The sequence below is a fragment of the Doryrhamphus excisus genome, chromosome 20 (genome assembly GCF_030265055.1).
Source record: "Doryrhamphus excisus isolate RoL2022-K1 chromosome 20, RoL_Dexc_1.0, whole genome shotgun sequence".
NCBI lineage: Eukaryota > Metazoa > Chordata > Actinopteri > Syngnathiformes > Syngnathidae > Doryrhamphus > Doryrhamphus excisus.
This window is the reverse complement of record NC_080485.1, coordinates 2572537-2600033: the sequence shown is the minus strand read 5'-3', so window position 1 is coordinate 2600033 and position 27497 is coordinate 2572537. Positions and strand designations below refer to the sequence as shown.

General features: G+C 41.3%; 1 protein-coding gene across 1 annotated transcript in view; it reads left to right on the top strand.

Annotated features, from left to right (window-relative positions):
• LOC131108292 (collagen alpha-1(XIX) chain) overlaps nucleotides 1-27497 on the top strand; it is a 71983-nt gene that overhangs the window by 24186 nt on the left and 20300 nt on the right. The window contains exons 8-10 of the mRNA XM_058059257.1: nucleotides 4249-4359; nucleotides 9845-9889; nucleotides 13039-13083. Of these exons, the coding sequence (XP_057915240.1) occupies nucleotides 4249-4359; nucleotides 9845-9889; nucleotides 13039-13083 (201 nt within the window). The remainder of the gene's footprint in view (nucleotides 1-4248; nucleotides 4360-9844; nucleotides 9890-13038; nucleotides 13084-27497) is intronic.

Genomic DNA, 27497 nt, shown 5'->3' with positions numbered 1-27497 from the left:
GATATGCTTGGTCGCTTCGTTTTTGTTTATCTGGATGATATTTTGATTTTTTCGGACTCTCTTGAGGAACACACCCAGCAGGTGCGGCTGGTATTACAGAGGCTCCTTGCCAACAGACTTTTTGTCAAGGCGGAGAAATGTACTTTCCACGCTCCCTCTGTTTCTTTTCTGGGGTTCATTGTGGAGAAGGGGCAACTCCGAGCCGACCCTGCCAAGATCCAGGCTGTGGTCCAGTGGCCCCCTCCTACATCAAGGAAGGACCTTCAAAGGTTTCTGGGCTTCGCTAATTTTTACCGCCGCTTTATTCAGGACTTCAGTCGGGTTGCAGAACCTTTGAACCGTCTCACATCCCCTAAGAGTCCGTTTGTATGGACCCCAGATGCCAATGCCGCTTTTGAAGACCTTAAATTGCGTTTCACCTCGGCTCCTGTCCTGGCTCACCCTGACCCCTTGTCTCAATTTTTTGTCGAGGTTGATGCGTCCGACACCGGCGTGGGGGCTGTCCTCTCCCAGCGCTCCACCACCGACCACAAGTTGCACCCCTGCGCCTTCTTCTCACGTCGCCTGACCCCGGCAGAGAGAAATTACGACATCGGCAATAGGGAATTATTGGCCGTTGTCTTGGCGCTGCAGGAGTGGAGGCACTGGCTGGAGGGTTCTGAGGTCCCTTTTGTTGTTCTCACCGACCATAAAAACCTGGCCTATCTCCGTTCGGCTCACAGGCTCAACCCCCGGCAGGCACGATGGGCGCTTTTCCTAACCCGTTTTGACTTTTCCCTGACCTTCCGCCCGGGCTCCAGAAACGGCAAGCCCGACGCCCTCTCCAGGATGTACTCCCCACCCTTGGACGCTCCTCCCAAGGAGACCATCCTTCCTCAGTCCCGTATCCTGGGGGGGCTTCAGTGGGAGGTAGAGAAGCAGGTAATGGATGCCATGGTGGACTCCCCCCCCCCGAGTGACTGCCCGGTCGGGCGTCTGTTCGTGGTCCCGGGCCTTCGCTCTCAGGTCCTTCGCTGGGCGCACAAGTCCAAGCTCGCCTGCCACCCTGGAATTGCACGCACCATCTTCCTCCTGTCTCAGCGCTTCTGGTGGCCTTCCCTGCGGGCTGACGTCAGGGAGTTTGTGGCCGCCTGTACGACCTGTGCAAGAAATAAACCGTCCCATCAGGCTCCAGCCGGCCTTCTGCGCCCTCTGCCCATCCCCACCCGGCCGTGGTCCCATGTGGCTTTGGACTTTGTAACGGGTCTTCCCCCTTCCAACGGCAACACAGTCATCCTCACCATCGTCGACAGGTTCTCAAAGATGGCCCATTTTGTTGCCCTCCCCAAACTCCCCTCGGCGCTCGAGACAGCTCAACTCCTGGTCCACCATGTCTTCAGGCTCCACGGCATCCCCCTCGATGTGGTCTCTGACCGGGGTCCCCAGTTCTCCTCGGCAGTTTGGAGGGCTTTTTGCAGGGCCATGGGGGCTACCGCCAGCTTGTCGTCAGGCTACCACCCGCAGACGAACGGCCAGTCTGAGCGAGCTAACCAGGACTTGGAGGCTGCCATTCGCTGCGTTTGCCACCAGCAGCCCGCCTCTTGGGCCATCAACCTGCCGTGGATAGAGTATGCCCGCAATTCCCTCGTCTGCTCGGCCACTGGCCTTTCGCCTTTCCACGGAGCGTATGGGTACCAGCCCCCAGCTTTTCCTTCACTGGAGGCAGAGTCTGCAGTCCCTTCCGTCTCTGCCCACCTACGCCGTGCTCGCCTGGCCTGGCGTAACACCCGGAAGGCCCTGGCACGCACAGCCGAGCGCAACCAGCGTCTGGCCAATCGCCACCGCTTGCCGGCCCCCGAATACAAACCTGGCCAGAGGGTATGGCTGTCGACTCGGGACTTGCCCCTCCACACAAACTCCAGGAAACTACAGCCCAGATTCATCGGTCCTTACCCTGTGGAACGGGTCATCTGCCCCTCCTCGGTCCTGCTGCGCCTCCCAGATGCCCTGGGAATACACCCCACCTTCCACGTCTCCCTCATTAAACCTGTCAGCGTCAGCGACCTCAGCCCTCCGGAGGCGCCTCCACCTCCTCCCAGGCTAATAGACGGCCACCCGGCTTTCTCGGTCAAGGCCATTTTGGATGTGAGAAGAAGGGGCAGGGGTTTCCAGTACTTGGTCGACTGGGAGGGGTACAGCCCCGAGGACCGCTCATGGGTTTCTCGTGCCCTCATTTTGGATCCTAAACTGCTCTCTGACTTTTACAGCCGCTTCCCGGAGAAGCCAGGTAGGCCGCCAGGTGGCGCCCATCCTTAAGGGGGGGATACTGTCACGTCCGGTTGCCCTTGTTTGTGCTTCTCTCTCCCTCCTGTCATTTTCTGTTACTCCAGATCCGTTGCACCTGGCTGGAGGCGGAGCCGTTGAACGCACCTGAAGCTGATGACCCCTGTCCGGTATTTAAGCTCACCTCTAACTGCTGGCCGTCGCTGGATTATTCGCCTTCGTCACCCGATGCTACCAAACCCCGCGTCTCTAGTTTATGCGTTCAGCGGCTCGAGCCTCCACCAGCCCTGCTCTATATATATATATATTATTTTTCCATGGTGTACCCCTTTCCACACCATCGCCTTTTGTTACCCTTTTGGACTCATTAAACTGTTTGACTGAACTCACCTGCCTCCTGCCTCCGCGTCTGGGATCCTGGCCCAACCAAGCCGTGACAGTGACACTCTTACGAAACACAGTAGCCATGACAATTGCAGTTTGAAATAATCTCTTGTTAGGATCCCTAACCCCACTCCACACAGATTGAGTGCAAAAATGTCAAAAATCACTTCAAAGCTCCAAGCCTTTTGTGTATTTGTGTATTTTAGTGTGTATTTCTATGGGTCGGCAACGGCGGTCGAGTGGTTAGTGCACATACCTCACAGCTTGGAAACCCGAGTTCAATCCCACCCTCATCTCTGTGGGTACTCCGGTTTCCAAAATTAATTGGCGACTCCAAATTGTCCATAGGTATGAATGTGAGTGTGAATGGTTGTTTGTCTATATGTGCCCTGTGATTGGCCTCTCGCCAGGGATAGGCTCCAGCATACCTCTGTGACCCTAATGAGGATAAGTGTTATAGAAAATGAATATGAATACATGGGAAGCAAATTGTTCAAAAATGTATTTTTAGTGCAATATAACAAGAATAAGAGGATAAAATAATAGCCAAAGCTACATTTACTTGTAGACAAAGCAGTTTATTGGGCATCTGATATAACACAGCTGATTGATCTATGCAAAGACTGCAAGATACAAGATGAATGAGCAGCGATCTCTCTGAAATTTTTGATGAAAACCCATATTATTTTAAGATTTGTAGCATATATCTAGCAGGAAAAAATGTGGACTTATATATTGAATATTTTAGATATTATTTCCTTTTTTAAAATGAACTGCTATATACAGTAAACCTCGAATATATCGGACTCGGATATATCGGAAATTCGCTCACAACGGACAGATAAAAAAGAACCGATTTTTCTGTAATGCATTTCCAATAAAAATTCATTGCATATATCGGATTTTTTATAACGGATTTCGCCTATTTCGGACAAAATCTCCAGTCCCGTTCCGATGCATTTCCATTAAATTTCCCTCGCATATATCGGATGGCCGCATCGTGGCGCTCCGATTCGCCGAATCGTGACAGGCCGCTATACGACGTCATTTGCAGCGTTGCCTGCGCGTCCAGGTACATTGGAAACATAGTCAAGGAAGTGCCTTTTTATAACGGATAAAATCCCATTTACGCATATACCGGATATAAATCCGATATATGCGTAAAACGGACATTTTCCGGTATACGCATATAACGGATTTCGCTTATATCGGACAAAACCAGTGGGAACAATTGAATCCGATATATCTGAGGTTTACTGTATATATATATATATAGAGAGAGTTTGTTCTCCCCGTGCATGCGTGGGTTTTCTCCGGGTACTCCGGTTTCCTCCCACATTCCAAAAACATGCTAGGTTAATTGGCCACTCCAAATTGTCCATAGGTATGAATGTGAGTGTGAATGGTTGTTTGTCTATATGTGCCCTGTGATTGGCTGGCCGCCAGTCCAAACTGTACCCCGCCTCTCGCCTGAAGACAGCTGGGATAGGCTCCAGCACGCCTGTGACCCTAGTGAGAATAAGAAAATGAATGAATGTACAGTAGCAACTAAGACAAACTAAGATATCTAAATATGTGTGTTTTTTTTCGGTATTGATCCAGTGTGAAGACAAGAAGACGTTTAATGGCACCTCCCCTCTCCCGGTCCCTGCTCAGCTCCCACAGATGCTGTCTCAGCCATCAATTGACAGATGCCACTGTCCGGCTGAAAAGGTACAATCATTCCCACCAACAAGGGCACCCTAATTGCGGACATGTAATGTCTATTGTAGCCCAGCCAACACTGATTTACACCATCCCTTACCAACACTTCATGTCAGTTAAAGGACATTTATACCAAAAGCCATTTCCCCTTAAAAGACAAGCAGTACTATAGCTGTCATCTACTCGTAAACTCAGATTCTATGCGCCCAAATCGTTTGAGTCTGGCACATCAGGCACTATGCCATGACTTCTTCATAAATGTAAATTATTATTTCAGCTGCAAATATGAGACTTAAATTAAAATGCAAATTCACACCCGGAAGCTGCAAGTCGTCTGTGAAAGGAGCAGATGGCTCAATTCCTTACAAAGCAACCAAGTTGTAATTTAAAAAAAAATATTTCTCATAAATAAAAATCAAGGTTTTGGGGTTTGTTTGTGCTGGCTATGTGTAAAAATGGGGGAAATGGAAAGAAACACGCATATGGCCCGCATGAATTTTCAAAGCCACAGATAGCACACAAAGTCTGTAGGAAGAAAATTGAGATGCAAATGATTTTCCGTGTGCAAACAGGAAAACCTTGCATGCAACCATGCAGGCAATCCAGTGGAGGAATGTGTGTCACAAGTTTAAAAGTACACTGTGTCCATTAGCTAGTGGAGTTAGTGGTTCTCCCCACCGCTGTGGATGCACGGCGGCAGAGCGTATCTGACATGAATGTGTTCCTCCTGTCTACTCCGGTTCTCCTGGTCACGATAGTCGTAGGTGCCGTGGGGAACCAGTTTGGGCATGCCAACCACGGTGATGAGCAGATGCTACGGCAAAGGAGGAGGAATGACACGATTACTCGGCAACCGGAAGTATGCGTACCGAACCATGACCTGTGTATCCAACGGTTTGATACACTCACATGATATCAAAGCAATAATCCTTCCAATTTTGGTTGACCTCCAAAATAAATACTAAATGCTGGAGCCTATCCCAGCTGTCTTCAGGCGAGAGGCGGGGTACACTCTGGACTGGTGGCCAGCCAATCACAGGGCACATATAGACAAACAACCATTCACACTCACATTCATACCTATGGACAATTTGGAGTGGCTAATTAACCTAGCATGTTTTTGGAATGTGGGAGGAAACCGGAGTTCCAAAAACGACTCCAAATTGCCCATAGGTATGAATGTGAGTGTGAATGGTTGTTTGTCTATATGTCTATATGTGCCCTGTGATTGGCTGGCGACCAGTCTAGGGTGTACCCCGCCTTACGCCCGAAGACAGCTGGGATAGGCTCCAGCACCCCCCGCGACCCTCGTGAGGAAAAGCGGTAGAAAATGAATGAATGAATGAATTATTGCCAGCCAATCACAGGGCACATATAGACAAACAACCATTCACACTCACATTCACCTATGGACAATTTGGAGTGGCTAATTAACCTAGCATGTTTTTGGAATGTGGGAGGAAACCGGAGTACCCGGAGAAAACCCACGCATGCAAACTCCACACAGAGATGACCAAAGGTGGAATTGAACCCTGGTCTCCTAGCTGTAAGGTCTGTGCGCTAACCACTCGTCCACCGTGCCGCCTTGTTTTTTTCAATTGAAGAATATTTTCTTTGTGTTTCCGCCAAGGAAAAACAATCATGATTCGTATTTTGTTATCAGTAAAAATAATAAGTCAATAATAAACCATAAGTGACATGGCACGGTGTCATGTCTCAAGCTGCTGTGAGTCAGTTGATCACCTGATTGACGCAAGAATACAAACGATAGTCTCTTTAATGCAACACAGAAGCTCCACTGCATCTTTTACAAACCAAAATGAAATGCCATTTTTGGTGTTTTTTTTGGTTGATAAGTTTCGTTTTCCAGAGATTATCGATGTGTCTATTTCAGAATCGGAAATGGTTTGATCAAACACATACTAGGATTTTTTTGGGTGAAGTAGGTGCAGACACATCTATTAAAAAAAGAATGAAAATACCAAATATACAGAATAAACAGTATAAATATATGTACACAGTCTGTTTTTTGTTTGTTATTCCGGATTTAGGACTCAGTTGACTTCAAGTGGGATTTTCACAAATACAGACCCTTTTGTTTTTTTTCCTATTACATCCGGAGACCATGTTTTCATGCTGTGAAGTCTTGTCCTCCGTTGTTAACACCTTAAATGTAATTTGAAGTCTTCAACCAATCAATACCTGGCACCGTTTGTTTACTTACTGAGAGCCAACATTCATATTAAATCTCGTTATCATCTTCAACAATAAATCGATGACATTAAGGTAAAGAAACAACAAAAAGGCCTGCACTCCTTTGTCATAGTTTGTAATGTTTTGCTATCCCATTGGTCCTTTTTTCTCTCAAGTAGTATTTGTTTGAGTTCTGTGTTCAAATTGGCTTAATATGTCAGACGTGTTTGTTCAGTTTTAGATGAGATTTGCAGCAATACGGTTATTTTGGTTCAGTAAATCTCAATCTTCATTTGAATGTCATTATGCTTGCTTTATTTGAGTTTGAAGTAAACCACACTAATCCTCATCTTTAGTACACTAAACCCACACGAGAAGCAATAAAATACACAATATGGGCACAGGTATTGGGACACCTCAGGGAGTGGAAATTGGCATCGTTAACATCATCTCATTTTGGTGTATGACAGTTGCTTTGAGGAGCTAAATGATCCATCACTGTAGGCCTTGTTCAAACTAAGTTGGAAGTACAAAGGTTTTCATACTTTACGGTTTTAGTAAGATTTTATTTTCTATGACAATTATTGCCAAGGGCGGCACGGTGGTCTAGGGGTTAGCGCGCAGACCTCACAGCTAGGAGACCAGGGTTCAATCCCACCCTCGGGCATCTCTGTGTGGAGTTTGCATGTTCTCCCCGTGCATGCGTGGGTTTTCTCCGGGTACTCCGGTTTCCTCCCACATTCCAAAAACATGCTAGGTTAATTAGCCACTCCAAATTGTCCATAGGTATGAATGTGAGTGTGAATGGTTGTTTGTCTATATGTGCCCTGTGATTGGCTGGCGACCAGTCTAGGGTGTACCCCGCCTTACGCCCGAAGACAGCTGGGATAGGCTCCAGCACCCCCCGTGACCCTCGTGAGGAAAAGCGGTAGAAAATGAATGAATGAATGAATTATTGCCAAATATAAAGTTTCAGTTTACATACACAGCCTTGGTTATTGTACAGCCAAACGCTGCGTGAATGAATAGTGGTTCTAAATTCTTAGTCCATCCATCTATCCATTTTCTTCCGCTTATCCGGGCAGCAGTCTTAGTAGGGAAGCCCAGACTTCCCGGTCCCCGGCCACCTCCTCCAGCTCCACCGGGAGGACACCAAGGCGTTCCCAGGCCAACTGTGAGACATAGTCCCTCCAGCGTGTCCTAGGTCTGCCCCGGGGCCTTTTCCCGGCTGGGCATGCCCGGAACACATCACCAGGGAGGCGTCCGGGAGGAATCCGGACTAGATGCCCGAGCCACCTCAACTGACTCCTCTCGATGTGAAGGAGAAGCGGCTCTACTCTGAGCCCCTCCCGGATGACTGAGCTCCTCACCCTATCTCCTAGGGTGAGTCCAGCTACCCTACGGAGGAAACTCATTTCAGTCGCCTGTATCCGAGATCTCATTCTTTGGGTCCTGACCCAAAGCTCATGACCATAGGTGAGGGTGGGAACATACATCCACCGGTAAATTTCACCACGACGGTCCGGTACAGCGACCTCATTACTGCCGAGGCGGCACCGATCCGTCTGTCGACCTCACGCTCCCACTTTCCCTCACTCGTGAACAAGACCCCGAGATACTTAAACTCCTCCACCTGGGGCAGGACCTCATTCCCAACCCGGAGGGAGCACTCCACCCTTTTCCGACTGAGAACCATGACCTCTGATTTGGAGGTACTGAGTCTCATCCCAGACGCTTCACACTCAGATGCAAACCGTCCCAGTAAACGCTGAAGGTCAGAGCCCGAAAATAACACAAAAACTGTCCATAAAAATAATGAACAGAATGATGACAAAGGTGGAGTCCAACCCTAATTGGAAACCAGTCTGACTTATTGCTGGCAATGTGAATGGTTGTTTGTCTATATGTGCCCTGTGATTGGCTGGCCACCAGTCCAGGGTGTACTCCGCATTTCGCCCGAAGACACCTGGGATAGGCTCCAGCATGCCCTTGACCCTCGTGAGGATAAGCGGTAGAAAATGAATGAATGAACCAAGCGCTGAACCAAGACTGTGACTGGGAGCAAACCGCCCGGATTAGCTCATATCCCCGGAGTACTCCCTACAGGATTCGTTTGAATGTCTTCTCCAAGTCCACAAAACACATGTAGACCGGTTGGGCAAACCCCCCTGCATCCCCACGGACCCAAGATTATAAAGTCGGTCCACAGTGCCATGACTTGTCTGATTGTATTACTGAATAAAGAGGGCAGGGTTCCTGTCACTACCAGATTTTGATACATTTTATTTGCATTTAAAATCTTCCTTTTCCACAGCATATCATTTTCCGTGCACCTCTGTTGAAGATGACTTAATTCACATTGATTCCAAAATTCCCTGGAGGGATCCAGTGACTTTTAAACTCTGCTGCACCCTTTTTAGAAGTGTACATCCATAATACATGAAAGGGGCTAACAATGTCATAAAGCATCTACTGTTAATGGGTTGAGCTCGTGAGGCTTTCAATTACCGTTACAGGAATCTCCTTTCTTGTTAAAAATGGAGGGAAAAAATGGCCAGAGTATACTTATTAGCAATTTACCGTGACTTTGTAAAGATTAATCAAAGACATCTGTGCAATTTAGAGCATTTAAAACACGTATAATGAGAAGTGCACAGCCCGGTCTTTGTGACCTACACAGTGGGCTTCTGAGGAAAGTGTGTTGGGGATTACTATGACTGTGTTACTTAAACACTGAGTACTATTCTGCATTACACTGAGAGTTTGATGGAGGATTCTAATGCACTGCAAAAGGATTAAACTGCTATGATTAATCCAAAATCCCCCAGGAAATTAAACAGATAAGTAGTGGGTTATAAGAATGGAGCTTACTTGAATGGAAATCCATTTTCTACGGCCTCGCACATAAACCCCAGTATTACTAGATTTGCTGCTCCTGCATGTGCACACAGAGAATGCAAACTAGAAGTATGATAGTGAAATTAAAACTACTTCTTACCCAGGGCACATCACCTTTTGTGTACAGTTTGTGTTTTCAAGAACAGCACGAGTGCTGACACGGTACTGTAAAAGTCTAATTGTCATATTCCTCAAATGGGCCTAATGGATACCCGCCCCCAAATAATCAGTAAGTCTCATTCACTAGCAAGGTGCATGTTGGAATGATCTTTACTGTGTGATGGAGTTTGTGCAGAGCAGCAGACATGGCATCTGTAAAGTTGACTGATTTGCTGATGTGCTGAGCCAATGCGGGAATAACATCAACATTCAGTAACTTTTCTCATTGGGTTTTCTGTTGCAGGGCGAACCAGGAGAGGCTGGCATTCATGGAAGCCCAGGTCAAAAGGTAGCTACTGAATGCTTGATCTTATTAGTGAAAGCCAGAAATATTTCAATATTGAACAAAGCAAAATTTGTTCTCAATCAGAAATCACTCCACACTCTTTATTGCTCTCTGGTTCTACCATATCTTACTTATTGTGTGGAAATATGGGCTAATAACTATAAAAGCAATCTTCACTGGCTAAATGTACTGCAAAAAAGGCCAGTAAGGATAATTCATAATGCCGCCTACAGAGAACATACTAACTCCTTATTTCTAAAATCACAAATACTTCAACTTGCTGATATAGTTCATGTTCAAACAGCTAAAATAATGCATAATGCTAAAAATAAGCAATGAGCTAAAAATGTCATCCAATACTTCTCTACAAGAGAGGAGAAATATGATCTCAGGGAAGAAGTACATTTGAAACACTTCTATGCTAGGACTACGTTATGCTAGCCATAGCATTTCAGTATGTGGAATCAAACTATGGAATGGATTGAGTAAGGAAATCAAACAATGCACAACGATGAGCCAATTCAAGAAACAATACAAGCAGTTGATGTTTGCTAAATCCAAGGATGAAGAGTCTTGAACCAGTCATGATGTGCTATATATATCACTATATTGACACGCACTATGGTACCCATTATGGCATTGGATGCTCATATCACCCAGTACTTCGCTACGAGGTACATGATTTAAAAAAAAAAAAAAAAAACTTAATTTGTATTTTGGAAAGCAGGAAGTGAACAAATGTAACAGTTATTGATTGTAAAAGTACCAGATGGAGGGGTAGGATTTAATAAGCTTTGCTTCTTCCTACTCCTTTTGGACATGTGGAACTGGGAACTGATTATGGGATGCACTCAATTGGAATCTGATGCATGTTCAAATGAAATAAAACCATTACCATTACCATTACATTACCATTACCATTACCATTACCATTACATTACCATTACCATTACCATTACCATTACCATTACCATTACCATTACCATTACCATTACCATTACCATTACATTACCATTACCATTACCAAAGCTGCAAGCTTACTAGTAAACTCCAAGACATTAGAAAGGATGCTACAATTGCAGCTACTGTATTTGTGCATTAAGAGCAAAATATGTCTTCAGATTTATATGATTTAAGCAGAAGACACTGGTAGTGGTGAGTCCTTGTTGTTCATGTTTTCCAAACAGTTTCTATGAATTCCTTCTTCCGATGCGTACCAGGTTAGGAGAGATTCTGTTTTTGACTTGGTCCTTGGTTTAGGTGCAACTTCAATTGTGATGTAAATCAAGTTTAATATGAGATCTTATACCTAAAGTACACAAAATGTATGAAATGCAGTGATAAAACGCAATGACATAATAGAAATGGAAGCGAAATTTTTTTTTTTATTTCTTGTGCAGACTGACCGACCATGCTGAACTTTTCCAGGCTTCATTTAGACACATTGTAAATGTTTGCTGCAGCTGCTTATAACAGTAAAATATATATTTGTCCTTGGATTTTTATAAGCGCATCATTTACCATGAGGTCATAAATCTCTATAGGTTACATTCGTATCATTGCAAGAAAGTTTCACATCTCACACCCGATTCTGTGTACTGTTAGTCGAGCTTGCGATCGTAAAGATATTTCTATGAATGTAAATAAACGCTCACAACTCCAAAAATATATTTTTCCCTTTCTTCTCTGCACCATATTGTTGTTGTGGCAAGCATGACGCTCAGTTTAAAGTGGCTTCCAGTGTGAAATTAAATTGGGTAGTATTGCTGTGTTTCTCCACCACTGGACACAATTTATGTGCTTGGGACGCAGTTTTGCTCTGATCTTTCCATTAGTAGTCACAATGCAGTCAATATAATCCCAACAAAACACACACCACATGTTTGCTTCATGCTACGGTCTTCTTCTTCTTTCTCTTTGGGCTTCTCCCTTCAGGGGTCGCCACAGCAAATCAATCTCCTCCATCCAACCCTGTCTTCTGCATCTGTCTCTGTCACACCAACTACCCTCATGTCCTCCATCACTACATCATAAACCTCTTTGGTCTTCCTCCACACCTCCTACCTGGCAGCATCCTTCTACCAATATATTCACTATCTCTCCTCTGGGCATGTCCCAACCATCTCAGTCTGGCCGATAACTGACTTTATCTCCAAGACCTCTAACATGTACTCGTTCCTGATCCTATCCATCCTGGTCACTCCCAATGAGAATTGGGAGTGACAATTGCTTCATGCTACAGCAGGGGTCTCGAACTCAATTTACTTGGGGGCCGCTGGAGCTCGGATCTGGGTGAGACTGGGCCACATCAGGTTTCCCCCCAAAAAAAAGCATTTATTAAAAACAAAAAAATTAAAAAAACTTCGCTTTGGTTCCAATTTTCTACAATAAAAGCTCTGATAAAACATTCCACTGTTCTCAAATATCTTACTTTTTATTTTTCTACACAAAATAAGATGAAAAATAAATAAACAAAACAAGAATAAAGAAAATCAATCAATCAGTAATAAATAAATATGTATAATAATAATAATAAAAAAACGGCAAATAATAAAAACTTAAGAAAGCACATATAGTTGGTGGGTAGACAAATGATTTTTTTCAGATTAAAATGAACAAAGCATTATTAGAGCCCTGTAGACATGACAAAACACGACTATAGTCACATTTATACTCTTTTTATTTACAACATATTGCGCAACTGCAGCGTCTTGAGACACATGCTGACTCGCAAACTAGAGAGCTAGCGACCTAAACGGTAGCCTTCAAGTTATTTCCTTTCAACTTAAATAGCCAAAAACTTACCACTTCCACACGGATAGGGAGGATAACTATTAACAGTTATTTAACCTTTAACATGAACATGAATCAAACGTAATAATATTTTCTGGGTACATGATACCATACAGCATCCATATCAAACTTGCGCCGGCCGCACTAACATTAAACTTTCATATCAAGGCGGGGGCCTCAAACTAGTGTCCTGCGGGCCACATTTGGCCCACGGGCCGCATGTTTGAGACCCCTGTGCTACAGTATTTTACATAAAACTATTTAACCAAAACTGTTGAGTTGAGTTTTAGTGCTTATTTGCAATTTTGCAAAAGTGTCAATTTGGTTGAAACGCAAACTTTTAACTCTTGTCATTTTAGGGAGAAGTCGGATCAGAAGGACAGAAAGGGATGGATGGGGAAAAGGTAAGTACCATTGCTGTATTATATATATATATACATACATATATATAAATATATATATATTCATTCCATGCATAGCATATCATCCAGATAGAGTTTCATCAGAGAATCAATTCTTATAGGCTTTTCATTTTCTGTGTGATGCCCTGGGGGGGGGAAGAGGGGGCACAGCAGAATATCCTGCGTCTGTTTTCTTGTGCCTGACACATTTGAATTGGAGTGCGAGTGTGAATTGGAGTATTTGAGTGCGCTCCAGCCTTCGGTGTCCTCCTGCAGTGAGATTAATTGATATGCGTGCCGCAATGGGCTTAGCATACTAATGAGCTAAATGGATGTACCCTCTACTGTATGTCACTTCAGGTTAAACTTTATTGCATGCTAGGAAATTGGATTGAAGTGATTTGACTAATATACTACGATTCAGTACGCACTCTAACCCATGTGGTTGTACACAGTAAGAAACATTTATATAGGAGTATTTAAGATAAGATGTGAATTAATGATGATGTTTTAGTGAAGACGAGATGAGAGCAAGTTAGTAAAGTAGCCATTTGCATGTTTTATTACAAAGCATTTGTTTGCCCACAGTGGGGTAATACAGATGGAGGCCGTGCAGATGGTCACTTTATAGCGTGTTTCTTGGCACACTAGACAGCTCCCCATTGAGAGGACAACAGTTGCCACGGACGTCGTCTCGAATGCAGACACAGGAGTACACTGGATTCACAAGTTAAAGTTATGACAAATGACTCCAGAGGTTGCCATAGTAACAAGAAATTGTTCAGTTTTCGCTATGACAGGAATACCGGTACATCCAGCCGTGGCAAGCTTTATGTGCGCGTTAACATTGCTATGCTGCTGACCATCGAGCGTCCGACGGAGCAGACATTGTTTTTGTTTTTGTGCAGTAATGCATGTTTAATGCAAGTTGGGGGACAAACGGCAAAGCACAAAAGCTTAATTGGCAGGTTACAAGTGTGAGTTTATATGCTCCCACCGCCAGCACCGCCATTGCTCACTTTGTTGAAGGGTCTGTAGCTGTTGGCAACTCTAAAGGTATTTGCATATGAATGTCATGAACAAGTTTACAGAGGAGACCACCTAACTGGAAATAAACCCATCCACTGCATCAATGGTGCACTCAGTGGCGGTCATTGTCTCCCCAAATTAAATGAAAATCCACGATTGCATTGGATATTTTGGATTTTTATAATATAAACATTGTATTATTTTCATCAAAAAAACAAGATTATGTACATATGCATCTCTTTGGGGTTCTCTGATGGGCTCCCACTGAGCTGCAGCTGACAGGACGTGAGCGGCACTTAAACTGGAAATAGCAGGAGATGACAAGCTGCAAGATTTGTCGTTGAGAGGAATCAAGTTCTCTTTCCTGGTTCAATGCTGAGACGTTTACGCATCATTTTCATCTGAAAACTTTTGACAAATAAGACAGAAAAGACAATTCTGGAACATGTGAAATACACATACTTTTTTATATGACCCCAGATGTCTTTTGTCGTTTTTAACAAATGCGAAGCTCGCTTGGTGCATCAGTTAGGGTTGGATAATTTGTTGCCAGCTGAAACAATTGCCCATAATTACAGTAATTACCCAATGAGAGGCTTTTATGTATTTGCTTAGTTAGATCTAGGTGATCTAAGACCTCGTTTGGCCAGGCGGTGTATGTATTTATGTAGTACACGAAGGGTGAAATACAGTTTGACCCCAGCATGGTGCAGTGTACTTCTCAGGGTAAGTCAAAAATGATGTTTGATACATCTCATGTGTTTGGATGTCATTATATTGTGTGTTTGTTCTTAATGAACTATCTAGTCCAGGGGTGGGCAAACTTTTTCACTCACGGGCCACATTGGCTTCATAAAAATTTGGCGGCGGGACCTTCTATACACAGGCGGTCGTCAAACAGAACAACATACTTGCTCACGGTGCAACAAAATGTAAACACAACATATCCACGGCAAGTTACCGTATCACATAAATCAACGAGTATGACTATGTGGGTGATTCACAACAACTAAGCGCTAAACATAAAAATGTAACTTTAAACCGTTATTTCCAAATGACCTCAAGACATGCTGGGTAGTCCAGCTGCAACCACAATATGAACAATAAAACATTGGATATGTTAACTTCTATTCGTTTACTTCTCTGACGACCTCCTCAACAAATTTTGCAAAATGTTGGGAGAGTACCACAAATGACCCTGCATGCCTTGCAGCCGGAATCTATGGGTATACGTAAATATTTATTTGTTTGCCCACATGGCGCAGTGGGTAGGTTCTATGTGTGTCGTGTGTGTTGTTTTGTGGATCACTTTTTTGTACAAGCTACAGATTGCAAAAGGAATTTGGAAATGCCTGATGGGCCGGATGAAGACGCTTTGCGGGCCTGATGTGGCCCGCGGGCCGTAGTTTGCCCACCCCTGATCTAGTCAATGTACCGTGGAACCTTGCTTTTCATTATTAATCCATTCCAAATTGTTCATCTAAAACCCAATCATATGGAAACTCAAACAATTTTTCCCGTAGGAAACTATGCAAATCCAATTAAATCGTTCTAGATACCCAAAGACAATTTGAATATAGTGCAGTTATAGAAAACAATTTGAACTACAAATACAGTAAATGCATATAAATGAATCTTTAACGTCGCTTTTATCTTGATTGAAGACTCGCTGACAAAGACTGGAATGATGGTGCAACATGGATGACAGCTCCTCACTTTGCTAAGACTTATGTATTTCATGATTTTAATGTCACCTTCTTTGTCAAAGTCATTCCAGCTGAGGTCATGCTAATCATGCTAACATCATGGTAATACACCCAAGCAGTGTATTAGTTCGGATTTTTGACATGAAGTTGTATGACATCTCCATCAGCAGTGTAGTGCATCAACGGTAGCTTACCTCCCCCCACTTTGTGACCACTTTTCTGGTCAGATTTTGGTGATGAAGAACATAGTTCCGATTAGTTGGTAGGGCCACAATTATGCCCATTATCATTCACATCCTTATTTGAAACATGAAGACATATTTCTTTAATTTTTATGTGCATTATAACACGGGGAAACATGTTAATATTAGCTAGCTTACAATGCTCTCATTGGGATGCCCCTATTTTGAATATGACACCCTCTAAAAAAAACGTTTTGATACACATACTGTGATCATGCATGAACACACACACTGATGATAACATGTAATAGTATTCATTGTAAGCTAGCTGATATTAACTTTTCTCGTGTTATAATGCACAGAAAAGGGAAATGTTAAATGTCATGTTTCACATAAGGATTGTGAATTATGGGCTAAATTCCCTTCCGGAAAACGCAGATCCCCTTTAAGAGTTTGGCTTCTGAAAACAATGCACGTTCAAAAGTGTAATACTGTACATTTGGATCACAAAAATACCTCCTCGAGAAAAATCAGTTACTTTCTATCCCATCATATTCCCCATATTTCCCATTGTTTACATAAGCGAGCCATTCGCTGTGGAACACAACAATGGACACGCGACAGTGCACAATGATACGAAGAACCGAGGTTTAACTGTACCTTGTTATGGCTGTCTTCGTAATATCATTACTACATTTTTGGTCACCTAATCGTCCTACAAAAGTCGTACTTTTGTAGGACTACAGCTCGTCAAGCTGATAGTCGGACTGAACACAATGCTTGTTTTCCAATTCATGTGATCTCTTCAGCATTTCATTTCCTGCTGTTCATTTCGATGAATATGAAGGCAGTCCGCGAGAGGAAAGGACGTTTCATAACCTTGCCTCTCATATCATCAGCATGTATTAAAACCAGTTTCCCCAGTGCCTTCATAAGTCAAAACTTGACTCTCATTAGCTGCAATGAGGTTGTCTTCTTTTAACCACTTCATCAGCTCAAGGAGGCATTTCTTTGTGGCCTCGTAATATTTGATCATATTATCTCTTTAGGACCCTTGACTCCACTGTGAGATGAAACTTTAAAAAGAAAGATAGTTTGTTTTTAAATGTTAAAATCATGTTTGGTACAAAGTCAGCATTGGATGAAATGATCCGCGGTTTCAGGATTCAATTGTCTTATGATTGCAATGTGATTGTTTTGTTATCATAAAATGGCCACATTGTGGTCATCAATGACACTATAGATTTTTGTAGTGAGTACATACATGTTATATAAATCCACAATCATTCAAAAGAATAAACCTTAATATGTTCCTGACACACTTGCACCAAATAATTTGCATCCATGATCAGCGACTATCTACCTGATCTGTTCCTTTTACTGCAATGAGCTCATATTCCAATTTTAAAGCTAACGTGTTATTTAAGGCTCAAGCAGACACCCGAGAAGACAGAATCCTATGCATGACCATGTGATCCTGTATCATTTACACAGATACGTGTCCCGTGGGAGAGCGGGAGCGTACGGCCTGTAATCCCGAAACCACTCACATTTTGTGCATACATGATGTCAGGCGGAAGGGGGAAGTGTCAACATGACAGCTTTTTTAACCGTGATATTGGTTCCCGTTTTGTTTAGATCCCCTCGGCGGACTATTGTCATTCATGTGCGGTAATGGACACGCTAATAAGAAATAGTCCCCGGCACTCACCGTGATTGGTTTCACAGCAGGAGCGTGTGGGTGTGTGATGGCGTATCGCTGAGCAAATGGAAAGTCACAAAAGGCATTTCCCTCTGCAACCTCTTTGGCATTTGTGTGTCGGCATTCAAGTTATCTGCGCTGCTCGGAGATCCTATTCCACTGCGCTTCAAAGCGCCTGAACAATATTTCTCCACGGGAATGCTGGGAAGACTTAAAACGCCTTCCACTTGAATTTAGCCTCTTTCCCCGACAGATTAAACCTGCTTTGTTGATGATTAAAATGTATGCCGTTGCAGAAAATTGTGATTATCCCCCTGCTAGCCAGAAAGGGGCAGCGACCCCGAGCTGGTGCAGTTAGTAAAAGGTATAAGTAAACATAATTAGACTGCATTGGTGCACTCCTGCTTGTGTGGCGGGCTTTAGTTGTCCCGCGCTGGGGAGTTGCCAGATTGTCTTGCGGCCCCGCCGCTACAGGAGTAACGAGACACAGTGGTGTGTGTAATTAGCAGCCGAGTGTACACACAGCTCCCCACAGTGTTCTGACCTTGTGCTGCGACGCAATTGCACAAACGGCACTCCTCGCTACCACCTCCTCGCCACCACCTCCTCGCCTCCACCTCCTCGCCTTCATCCCACCATGTATGGGCTGCAAAAGTCCACCGCTTGCAACCAAAGATAACAATGCAGCACGCTCAGACACTTGCATGTCATTTTGCACCTGAATGCATCAGTCTTCTCACAACAGGAGTGCAGGGGGGGGAGTCCACCTAGTATTATTGTATCTGTAAAATTGTCATGCAATCTGCTATTATTTATTATTTTATATTTATATTTAAATATTTTAAAAATAATAAAATATTATAATAATTAAAATAAAATTAAAATAATAATTATTATATTATTATTATGTAAAATATGCAAATATAACAATATTATTATATATAATTAATATAATAATTAGCATTAATATAATAAATATAATAATCATAATAGTTATAATAATAATATAATAATTATTATTTTATTTATGTGCTTGTGTCTCTTTTTTCAGGAGCACTTTGTAAACAACAGACCATGTCAAACAACGAAATTGATACAACCATCAAAAGGTTGGCTCAGGTTGTTGAGTTTAAATTAAATACTTTTGAAAGATTGGGCGGGCCGTATTCAAACACTTGGCGGGCCGGATGTGGCCCCCGGGCCGTAGTTTGCCCACCCCTGTCCTAGCATGTCTGTGCAGAACAGAACTTTATTGCTACTGTTAAAGGAACAATGAAAGTATCAGTTTGACATCGCTTTTATTTTAATTATGCAATTGCCGAGTGTAACTTGTCCATAGGTATGAATGTGAGTGTGAATGGTTGTTTGTCTAGTATATGTGCCCTGTGATTGGCTGGCCACCAGTCCAGGGTGTACCCCGCCTCTCGCCCGAAGACAGTTGGGGTAGGCTCCAGCACGCCCATGACCAACGTGATGGGCATCATGACTGGTTCAAGACTCTTCATCCTTGTATTTAGCAAACATCAACTGCTTGTATTGTTTCTTGAATTGGCTCATCGTTGTGCATTGTTTGATTTCCTTACTCAATCCATTCCATAGTTTGATTCCACATACTGAAATGCTATGGCTAGCATAACGTAGTCCTAGCATAGAAGTGTTTCAAATGTACTTCTTCCCTGAGATCATATTTCTCCTCTCTTGTAGAGAAGTATTGGATGACATTTTTAGATAATTGCTTATTTTTAGCCTTATGCATTATTTTAGCTGTTTGAAGATGAACTATATCAGCAAGTTGAAGTATTTGTGATTTTAGAAATAAGGAGTTAGTATGTTCTCTGTAGGCGGCATTATGAATTATCCTTACTGACCTTTTTTGCAGTACATTTAGCCAGTGAAGATTGCTTTTATAGTTATTAGCCCATATTTCCACACAATAAGTAAGATATGGTAGAACCAGAGAGCAATAAAGAGTGTGGAGTGATTTCTGATTGAGAACAAATTTTGCTTTGTTCAATACTGAAATATTTCTGGCTACCTTATGTTGTATATTTGTAATATGAGGTTTCCGGCTCATATTTTCATCTATTGTGATCCCCAGAAATTTATTTTCGTTCACTCTTTCAATGTCTACATTGTCTATTTGTATTTGCTGGTACGTGTCCTTTCTGCTAACAAAACAACCAAACACCAACAATCCTGTATTTGGACCGACTCATCTGAACACAAACAAAACAAAACATATTTTTTCCATATTAGCCTTCTAGTCATTGTGAGAAATTGGATGAGTGTGTTAAAATGTCAAAAAGTAAATAAAACACTAATTTCTGTAACGGCATTTGTGACTATGATCACTTTTATTTATTTATTTTGTCAGCTGCTTTCCCTAATGAGATAATAATTATCAAATGGGTGAAACAATGGCAATTTAATTAACACTGTGCGGCGTCTCTTGAATAAATGTCACCAATCACATGAAAACACAATGCCAGGTGCCGGTAGACAAAAAAAAACATCTAAATTGTTAAATGTTTGAATATTGATTGAATGCAAGCCAAATGAAAATGTTTTAATTGCTCGGGTTTGAATACGCAGACAAACACACTCATGTCTGTCACACAGCGACACATCAATTTATCGCTAATTGCATTGTCGCTTTTTATTCAGCATATTGTCGTTTGATCTCTACAAACGTACTGTCGCATACTGTAGCTGTCATCATTTGAATTTTATGGTCCAGATTATTTCATCGAAATATCTGACAAAGGCGCACATGGTAGAATAATTATTAGCAAATGATAAAGGGAATAAGTTCTGCTGAGCTTCGCTTCATGCTCTCGTCCACACAAGCAATCAGTGATTCGGAGTGAGGACTACTTTCCTCACTCCGAACGAGGACTACTTTCCTCACTCCGAATGAGGACTACGTTCCTCACTCCGAATCACAAAACTCTAAAACCTTACAATATAGTTGGATCTCTAACTGGAGCTACGGAATATCTCGATCATAATACTACTTTTTATATATTATATAGATCTATATAATATAATCTATATAATATTACTTTCTAATACTTTGGTTCCATCATTTCACTACCTAAGAGGGTCATTCATTCATTTTCTACCGCTTTTTCCTCACGAGGGTCGCGGGGGGTGCTGGAGCCTATCCCAGCTGTCTTCGGGCATAAGGCGGGGTACACCCTCGACTGGTGGCCAGCCAATCACAGGGCACATATAGACAAACAACCATTCACACTCACATTCATACCTATGGACAATTTGGAGTGGCCAATTAACCTAGCATATTTTTGGAATGTGGGAGGAAACCGGAGTACCCGGAGAAAACCCACACATGCACGGGGAGAACATGCAAACTCCACACAGAGATGCCCGAGGGTGGGATTGAACCCTGGTCTCCTAGCTGTGAGGTCTGCGCGCTAACCCCTAGACCACCGTGCCGCCCCCTAAGAGGGTCATATTTATTTATTAGAATCCTCTTTGTATGATGCATGCAGTTCTACACCAACAAGTAATAATAATAACCAAAGAATACAGTATGTGGCTCAAAGATGCGTGACCCCTAGGGGGCCCGCCCCACTATTTGACAGATTGATTTACATGAAAATAAATGTTTTTTTACACATGTAACACCATGAACTATTTACAGTTTTGACATTTGGAATCGAACTGTGTGTGTTTTTACTGTGTTTTGCATGCGTGTGAATGCATTCCAATTTCGCCTTAATTTGTAATCACTTCAAAGCTACAAGACTTTGTGCCTTTTGTGTATTTTATTTTAGTGTGTATTTCTATGGGTCGACAACGGCGGTCGAGTGGTTACTGCACAGACCTCACAGGGTTCAATGCCACCTTCATCTCTGTGGGGTTTTCTCCAGGTACTCCGGTTTCCTCCCACTTTCCAAAAACATGCTAGGTTAATTGGCCACTCCAAATTGTCCATAGGTATGAATGTGAGTGTGAATGGTTGTTTGTCTATATGTGACCTGTGATTGGCTGGCCACCAGTCCAGCGTGTACCCCGCCTCTCGCTTGAAGACAGCTGGGATAGGCTCCAGCACCCCCGTGAGGATAAGCGGTAGAAAATGAATGAATGAAGGTTGTAAGCAGCATTCTTAAATTCTTTCATCTTAAAACTACGCCAATCGTCCATCCACTTTCTGTACCGCTTATCCTCACGGGGGTCACGGGCACGCTGAAGCCTACCCCAGCTGTCTCCGGGCAGGGGCAGGGTACACCCTGGACTGGTGGCCAGCCAATCACAGGGCACATATAGACAAACAACCATTCACACTCACATTCATACCTATGGACAATTTGGAGTGGCTAATTAACCTAGCATGTTTTTGGAATGTGGGAGGAAACCGGAGTACCCGGAGAAAACCCACGCATGCACGGGGAGAACATGCAAACTCCACAAAGATATTCCCGAGCAGGGAATCAAACCCGGGTCTCCTAGCTCTATGGCCTGCACAATAACCACTCGTCCTGTGTGTGCACCAAGCATGCTCTCTGCTATTGTGGAGTTGCATCATCACCTCTTTTTGCCTTTATTGCAAAAACACAAAAAAGATTTATAATTACTCTTATAATATAAAAAATATATAATTAATCTTTGGGAGTGAGTGGTGGGGTTGAAAAAAAAAACATCTAAATACTACTTTGGTAGCGAATGAGTTAATAATAACCGATACACGAGAGCATATCATAATTGATAGTAGGGTTCATTATCATGCTAGTCCAATATTTGCTAAGGCCGTGTTTACTGTACACCAGGGGTCTCAAACTCAATTTACTTGGGGGCCACTGGAGCTAGGGTCTGGGCGAGACTGGGCCGATTTAAAAAAAAAAAAAAAAAAAAAACGCATTTATTAAAAACGGAAAAATGAATAAACTTTGCTTTGGTTTCGATTTTCTACAATAAAAGCTCTGATAAAACATTCCACTGTTCTCAAATATCTTACTTTTTATTTTTCTACACAAAATAAGATGAAAAATGAATAAATAAATCAAGAATAAAGAAAATAAATCAATCAGTAATAAATAAATAAATATAATAATAATAATAATAATAAAAGGGCAAATAATAAAAACTTAAGAAAGCACATATAGTTGGTGGGTAGACAAATGTTTACACGGCTATAGTCACATTTATACTCTTTTTATTTACAACATATTGCGCAACTGCAGGGTCTTGAGACACATGCTAACTCGCAAACTAGAGAGCTAGCGACCCTAAACGGTAGCCTTCAAGTTATTTCCTTTCAACTTAAATAGCCAAAAACTTACCACTTCCACACGGATAGGGAGGATAACTATTAACAGTTATTTAACCTTTAACATGAACATGAATCAAACGTAATAATTTTTTCTGGGTACATGATACCATACAGCATCCATATCAAACTTGCACGGGCCGCACTGACATTAAACTTTCATATCAAGGCGGGGGCCTCAAACTAGTGTCCTGCGGGCCACATTTGGCCCGCGGGCCGCGTGTTTGAAACCACCCCTTTTTTTTTTTAAACTTTGACTTGAATTCATACTCTTGCTTTAAGCACGAGTGTTTCATGGCACTCTTCACTGAATATGTAGAAATCTTTGTACCTTAATGGTTATAATTTGCCTTCAGCGTGCAGGCACCAATGAATGATTGGGAATGACTGTGAGCCCCAAGGTGCTTTTCTCCAATCAACATAATGACTGTAAAAGAATCCCAATAACAAGACAACGGGTTCATATTACCAGACCCTCTCCCCGCAATAATGAGAGCGGCTTGTGACTGAAAGAGCACCAAATTCCCATTAATCAAATTCCCCTCTTTAATTGAGTCAACCTGGAGTTGTTTACGTGCTCGTTATCAAATTGAGCCTTGAACTCAGACGCTCCTTCATTCTTGGCACATCGACGCTAATAACTCTGCGAAGAAATTAGCTGCAGGACCCCCCCCCCCCCCCCCACGTGTCCACATGTGTGTCAGGTTGCCACAGTAAAATGCTTAGCCTGTCAATTTGAATTTGCTTTTCACGTTGATTTCTACTGATTGCATTTAGGCACATATTTTAAAAACATCACAAAAACATCACATCAACATATAGTTGATATATAGTATCAACATATACTATCTGTGATTCATTGATCATACTGTTTATAATTTATATAATCTGCAATAACCATACTCTACTCTAGTCACTTCACTGCAATACTGTACATCAGGGGTGGGCAAACTTTTTGACTCGCGGGCCGCATTAATTTAACAAAATTGACGGGGGGGATTATGTAGTATTTTACACGTAACAGTCCATTTTTACACCTATATTTTTACATATATTTTACATGTAAAAGTGTCATGCAATCTGCTATATGTGCACTTTGAAATCATTTATTTGATGTAAAGTGTGTTTCTCAATGTATTATTATTATTGTTATTGTTATTTTTATTAGAATTATTATTATTATTAATTATAGTAATGTTATTATATTATTATTATTATTATTTTGTTATAGTAATAATATTACTACCATTATTATATTAATATTATTAACAACAATATTAATATAATAGTAGTATTATTATCATTATTTGTATTACTATTATTGTGCTTGTGCTCCTTTTCCCAGGAGTATTTTGTAATATTACTACCATTATTATATTAATATTATTAACAACAATATTAATATAATAGTAGTATTATTATCATTATTGAAAACATTATTATTATTATTATTATTATTATTATTATTATTATTATTATTATTATTATTATTATTATTATTATTATTATTATTATTATTATTATTATTATTATTATTATTATTATTATTATTATTATTATGTCCCTTTTTACAGGAGCATTTTGTAACAGACCACATCAAATAACGAAATTGATAAAGCAGCTATCTCAACCATCAAAAAATTGGCCCAAGCCACGATGCCAGGTTGTATGTTGAGTTCAAATGAAATATTTGGAAAAAACAGGCGGGCCATATTGAAACACTTGGCGGGCCGGATGTGGCCCCCGGGCCATAGTTTGCCCACCCCTGCTGTACATATTACTGCTATTATATATTGTCATATCCATACTGTTTATAATCTGTATAATCTACAATAGCCATATTATAGTCATTTCCATACCCTAGTCACTCCATTGCAATACTGTATATATTACTGTTATTATATATTGTCATACCCATACTGTTTATAATCTGTATAATCTACAATAGCCATATTTATATCCCTGTACATATCCTCACTGTATTATAGTCATAGCCTGTATAGTTTTATTTACATAGATCTGTCCATACTAATGTACTTATAAAAAATTGCACTTCTGGTTGGATGCTAACTGCATTTTGTTGCCCTGTACAAGTGACATTAGCAATAACAATAAAGTTGAATCTAATCTAATCTAATCTAATCAATGGGATCATTAGTTCCCCCCGGTTTTGTACCAAGACTTTTCCTTGAATGTTGGCGACTCGACTCGACTCGGAGACCATAAATTAGTCACATCTATCGACTTATCCTTTGCATATAGTTCCCCATTAATAGCCCCTTGAACTATATTTAACCATGACAAATGATTGTGTTTTTGCAGCCCTTATCACACCCCCAATCCCTCTTACCCCGTCCCCTAACTTATTTAAGAGCGTCTCTGCTACCAGCCCAAATGTGTCACACCTAACGAGGCTTGCTGACAATTTACCCTGTCGATGTGTGTCAAGGCTCATTCATCAGCTTTCGCTCGCTGTCCCAGCTGTCCGTCTATCTCGTTTCGGAGCCGCGGGGCTTGACTTTGCTTAGTCCAGCCAAGCTGGTTCCGCGTGTAAGAACAATCATATAAACGGCGCTTGTCAAAGCTGAACGCCATGACAGGAAACGCGGCTGAGGGATTGAGACACTGTAAGGGACACTATTGCTGTCCTTTTAGCTCCTTTTGGTTTCTGGGCTACGCTAGGCCAACGTGATGACGGAAGTTAAAAAGCCAAAAACTTACCACTTCCACACGGATAGAGAGGATAATTATTAACAGTTATTTAACCTTTAACCTCACTATATTGACACTTACTATGGTACCCATTATGGCATTGGATGCTCATATCACATTATTAAAAAAAAACAAAAAAAAAAAACGTAAACTGTATTATGGAAAGCAGGAAGTGAACAAATGTAACAGTTAGTGATTGTAAAAGTACCAGATGGAGGGGTAGGATTTAATAAGTTTTGCTTCTTCCTACTCCTTTTGGACATGTGGAACTGGGAACTGATTATGGGATGCACTCAATTGGAATCTGATGCATGTTCAAATGAAATAAAAAAAAATACCATTACCATATAATAATAAGTTTTGCCTAAATTATATATTTTTGAAGGCATTCAGAAGAAGAACACACAGCCATCCCAATGACAGCGGACATTGTGAGTGTTGTTGCTGCTGCTGTTGTTGGCAGAACTAGCATAAATATGTGTATCGACGTGCAGAGAAAATACGTTTCTGTAGTGTTTTCAATCATCAAAATACGGCACGATACTGCAACTATTACATGTTATCATCAGTGTATCATCATGTTAATGCATGAGAACAGCACATACTATATCAGGGGTGGGCAAACTACGGCCCGGGGGCCACATCCGGCCCGCCAAGTGTTTCAATATGGCCCGCCTGTTTTTTCCAAACTCAACATACAACCTGGCATCGTGGCTTGGGCCAATTTTTTGATGGTTGAGGTAGCTGCTTTATCATTTTCGTTATTTGATGTGGTCTGTTACAAAATGCTCCTGTAAAAAGGGACACAAGCACATAATAATAATAATAATAATAATAATAATAATAATAATAATAATAATAATAATAATAATAATAATAATAATAATAATAATAATAATAATAATAATAATAATAATAATAATAATAATAATAATAATGTTTTCAATAATGATAATAATACTACTATTATATTAATATTGTTGTTAATAATATTAATATAATAATGGTAGTAATATCACAAAATACTCCTGGGAAAAGGAGCACAAGCACAATAATGGTAATACAAATAATGATAATAATACTACTATTATATTAATATTGTTGTTAATAATATTAATATAATAATGGTAGTAATATTATTATTATAACAAAATAATAATAATAATAATAATAATATAATAACATTACTATTATTAATAATAATAATAATTCTAATAAAAATAACAATAATAATAATAATAATACATTGAGAAACACACTTTACATCAAATAAATGATTTCAAAGTGCACATATAGCAGATTGCATTACATGTAAAATATATGTAAAAATATAGGTGTAAAAATGGACTGTTACATGTAAAATACTACATAATCCCCCCTGTCAATTTTGTTAAATTAATGCGGCCCGCGAGTCAAAAAGTTTTCCCACCCCTGTACTATATCAAACCATTCAATGTTGTTAGAGGGTTTTTTTAGGGGGCTTCATAGTCGAAATACTAGGTTTATCCCAATGATACATATGCTGCTGCATTTTTTTAGAGTTCCAAAGTTCTTGCCAAAAAGGAGTTTGGAGGTATTGTAAGTTAAATTCCAATGAGGTCCTGATGATATGTGGCAATCTGGCGATGTGATTGCAGTCTAAGCAGTAAACACAAGCCAAAAACACTCTAATCAAAACTGCATACTACAGTAAAAGCTTGCTTAGCATCATCAATCCATTCCAGAAGGTCCAACTCAAAAGGAAAAGTACTCTTTCCAAATAAAAAAAAGTCAAAAAATGAGCAGCAAGATGGCCT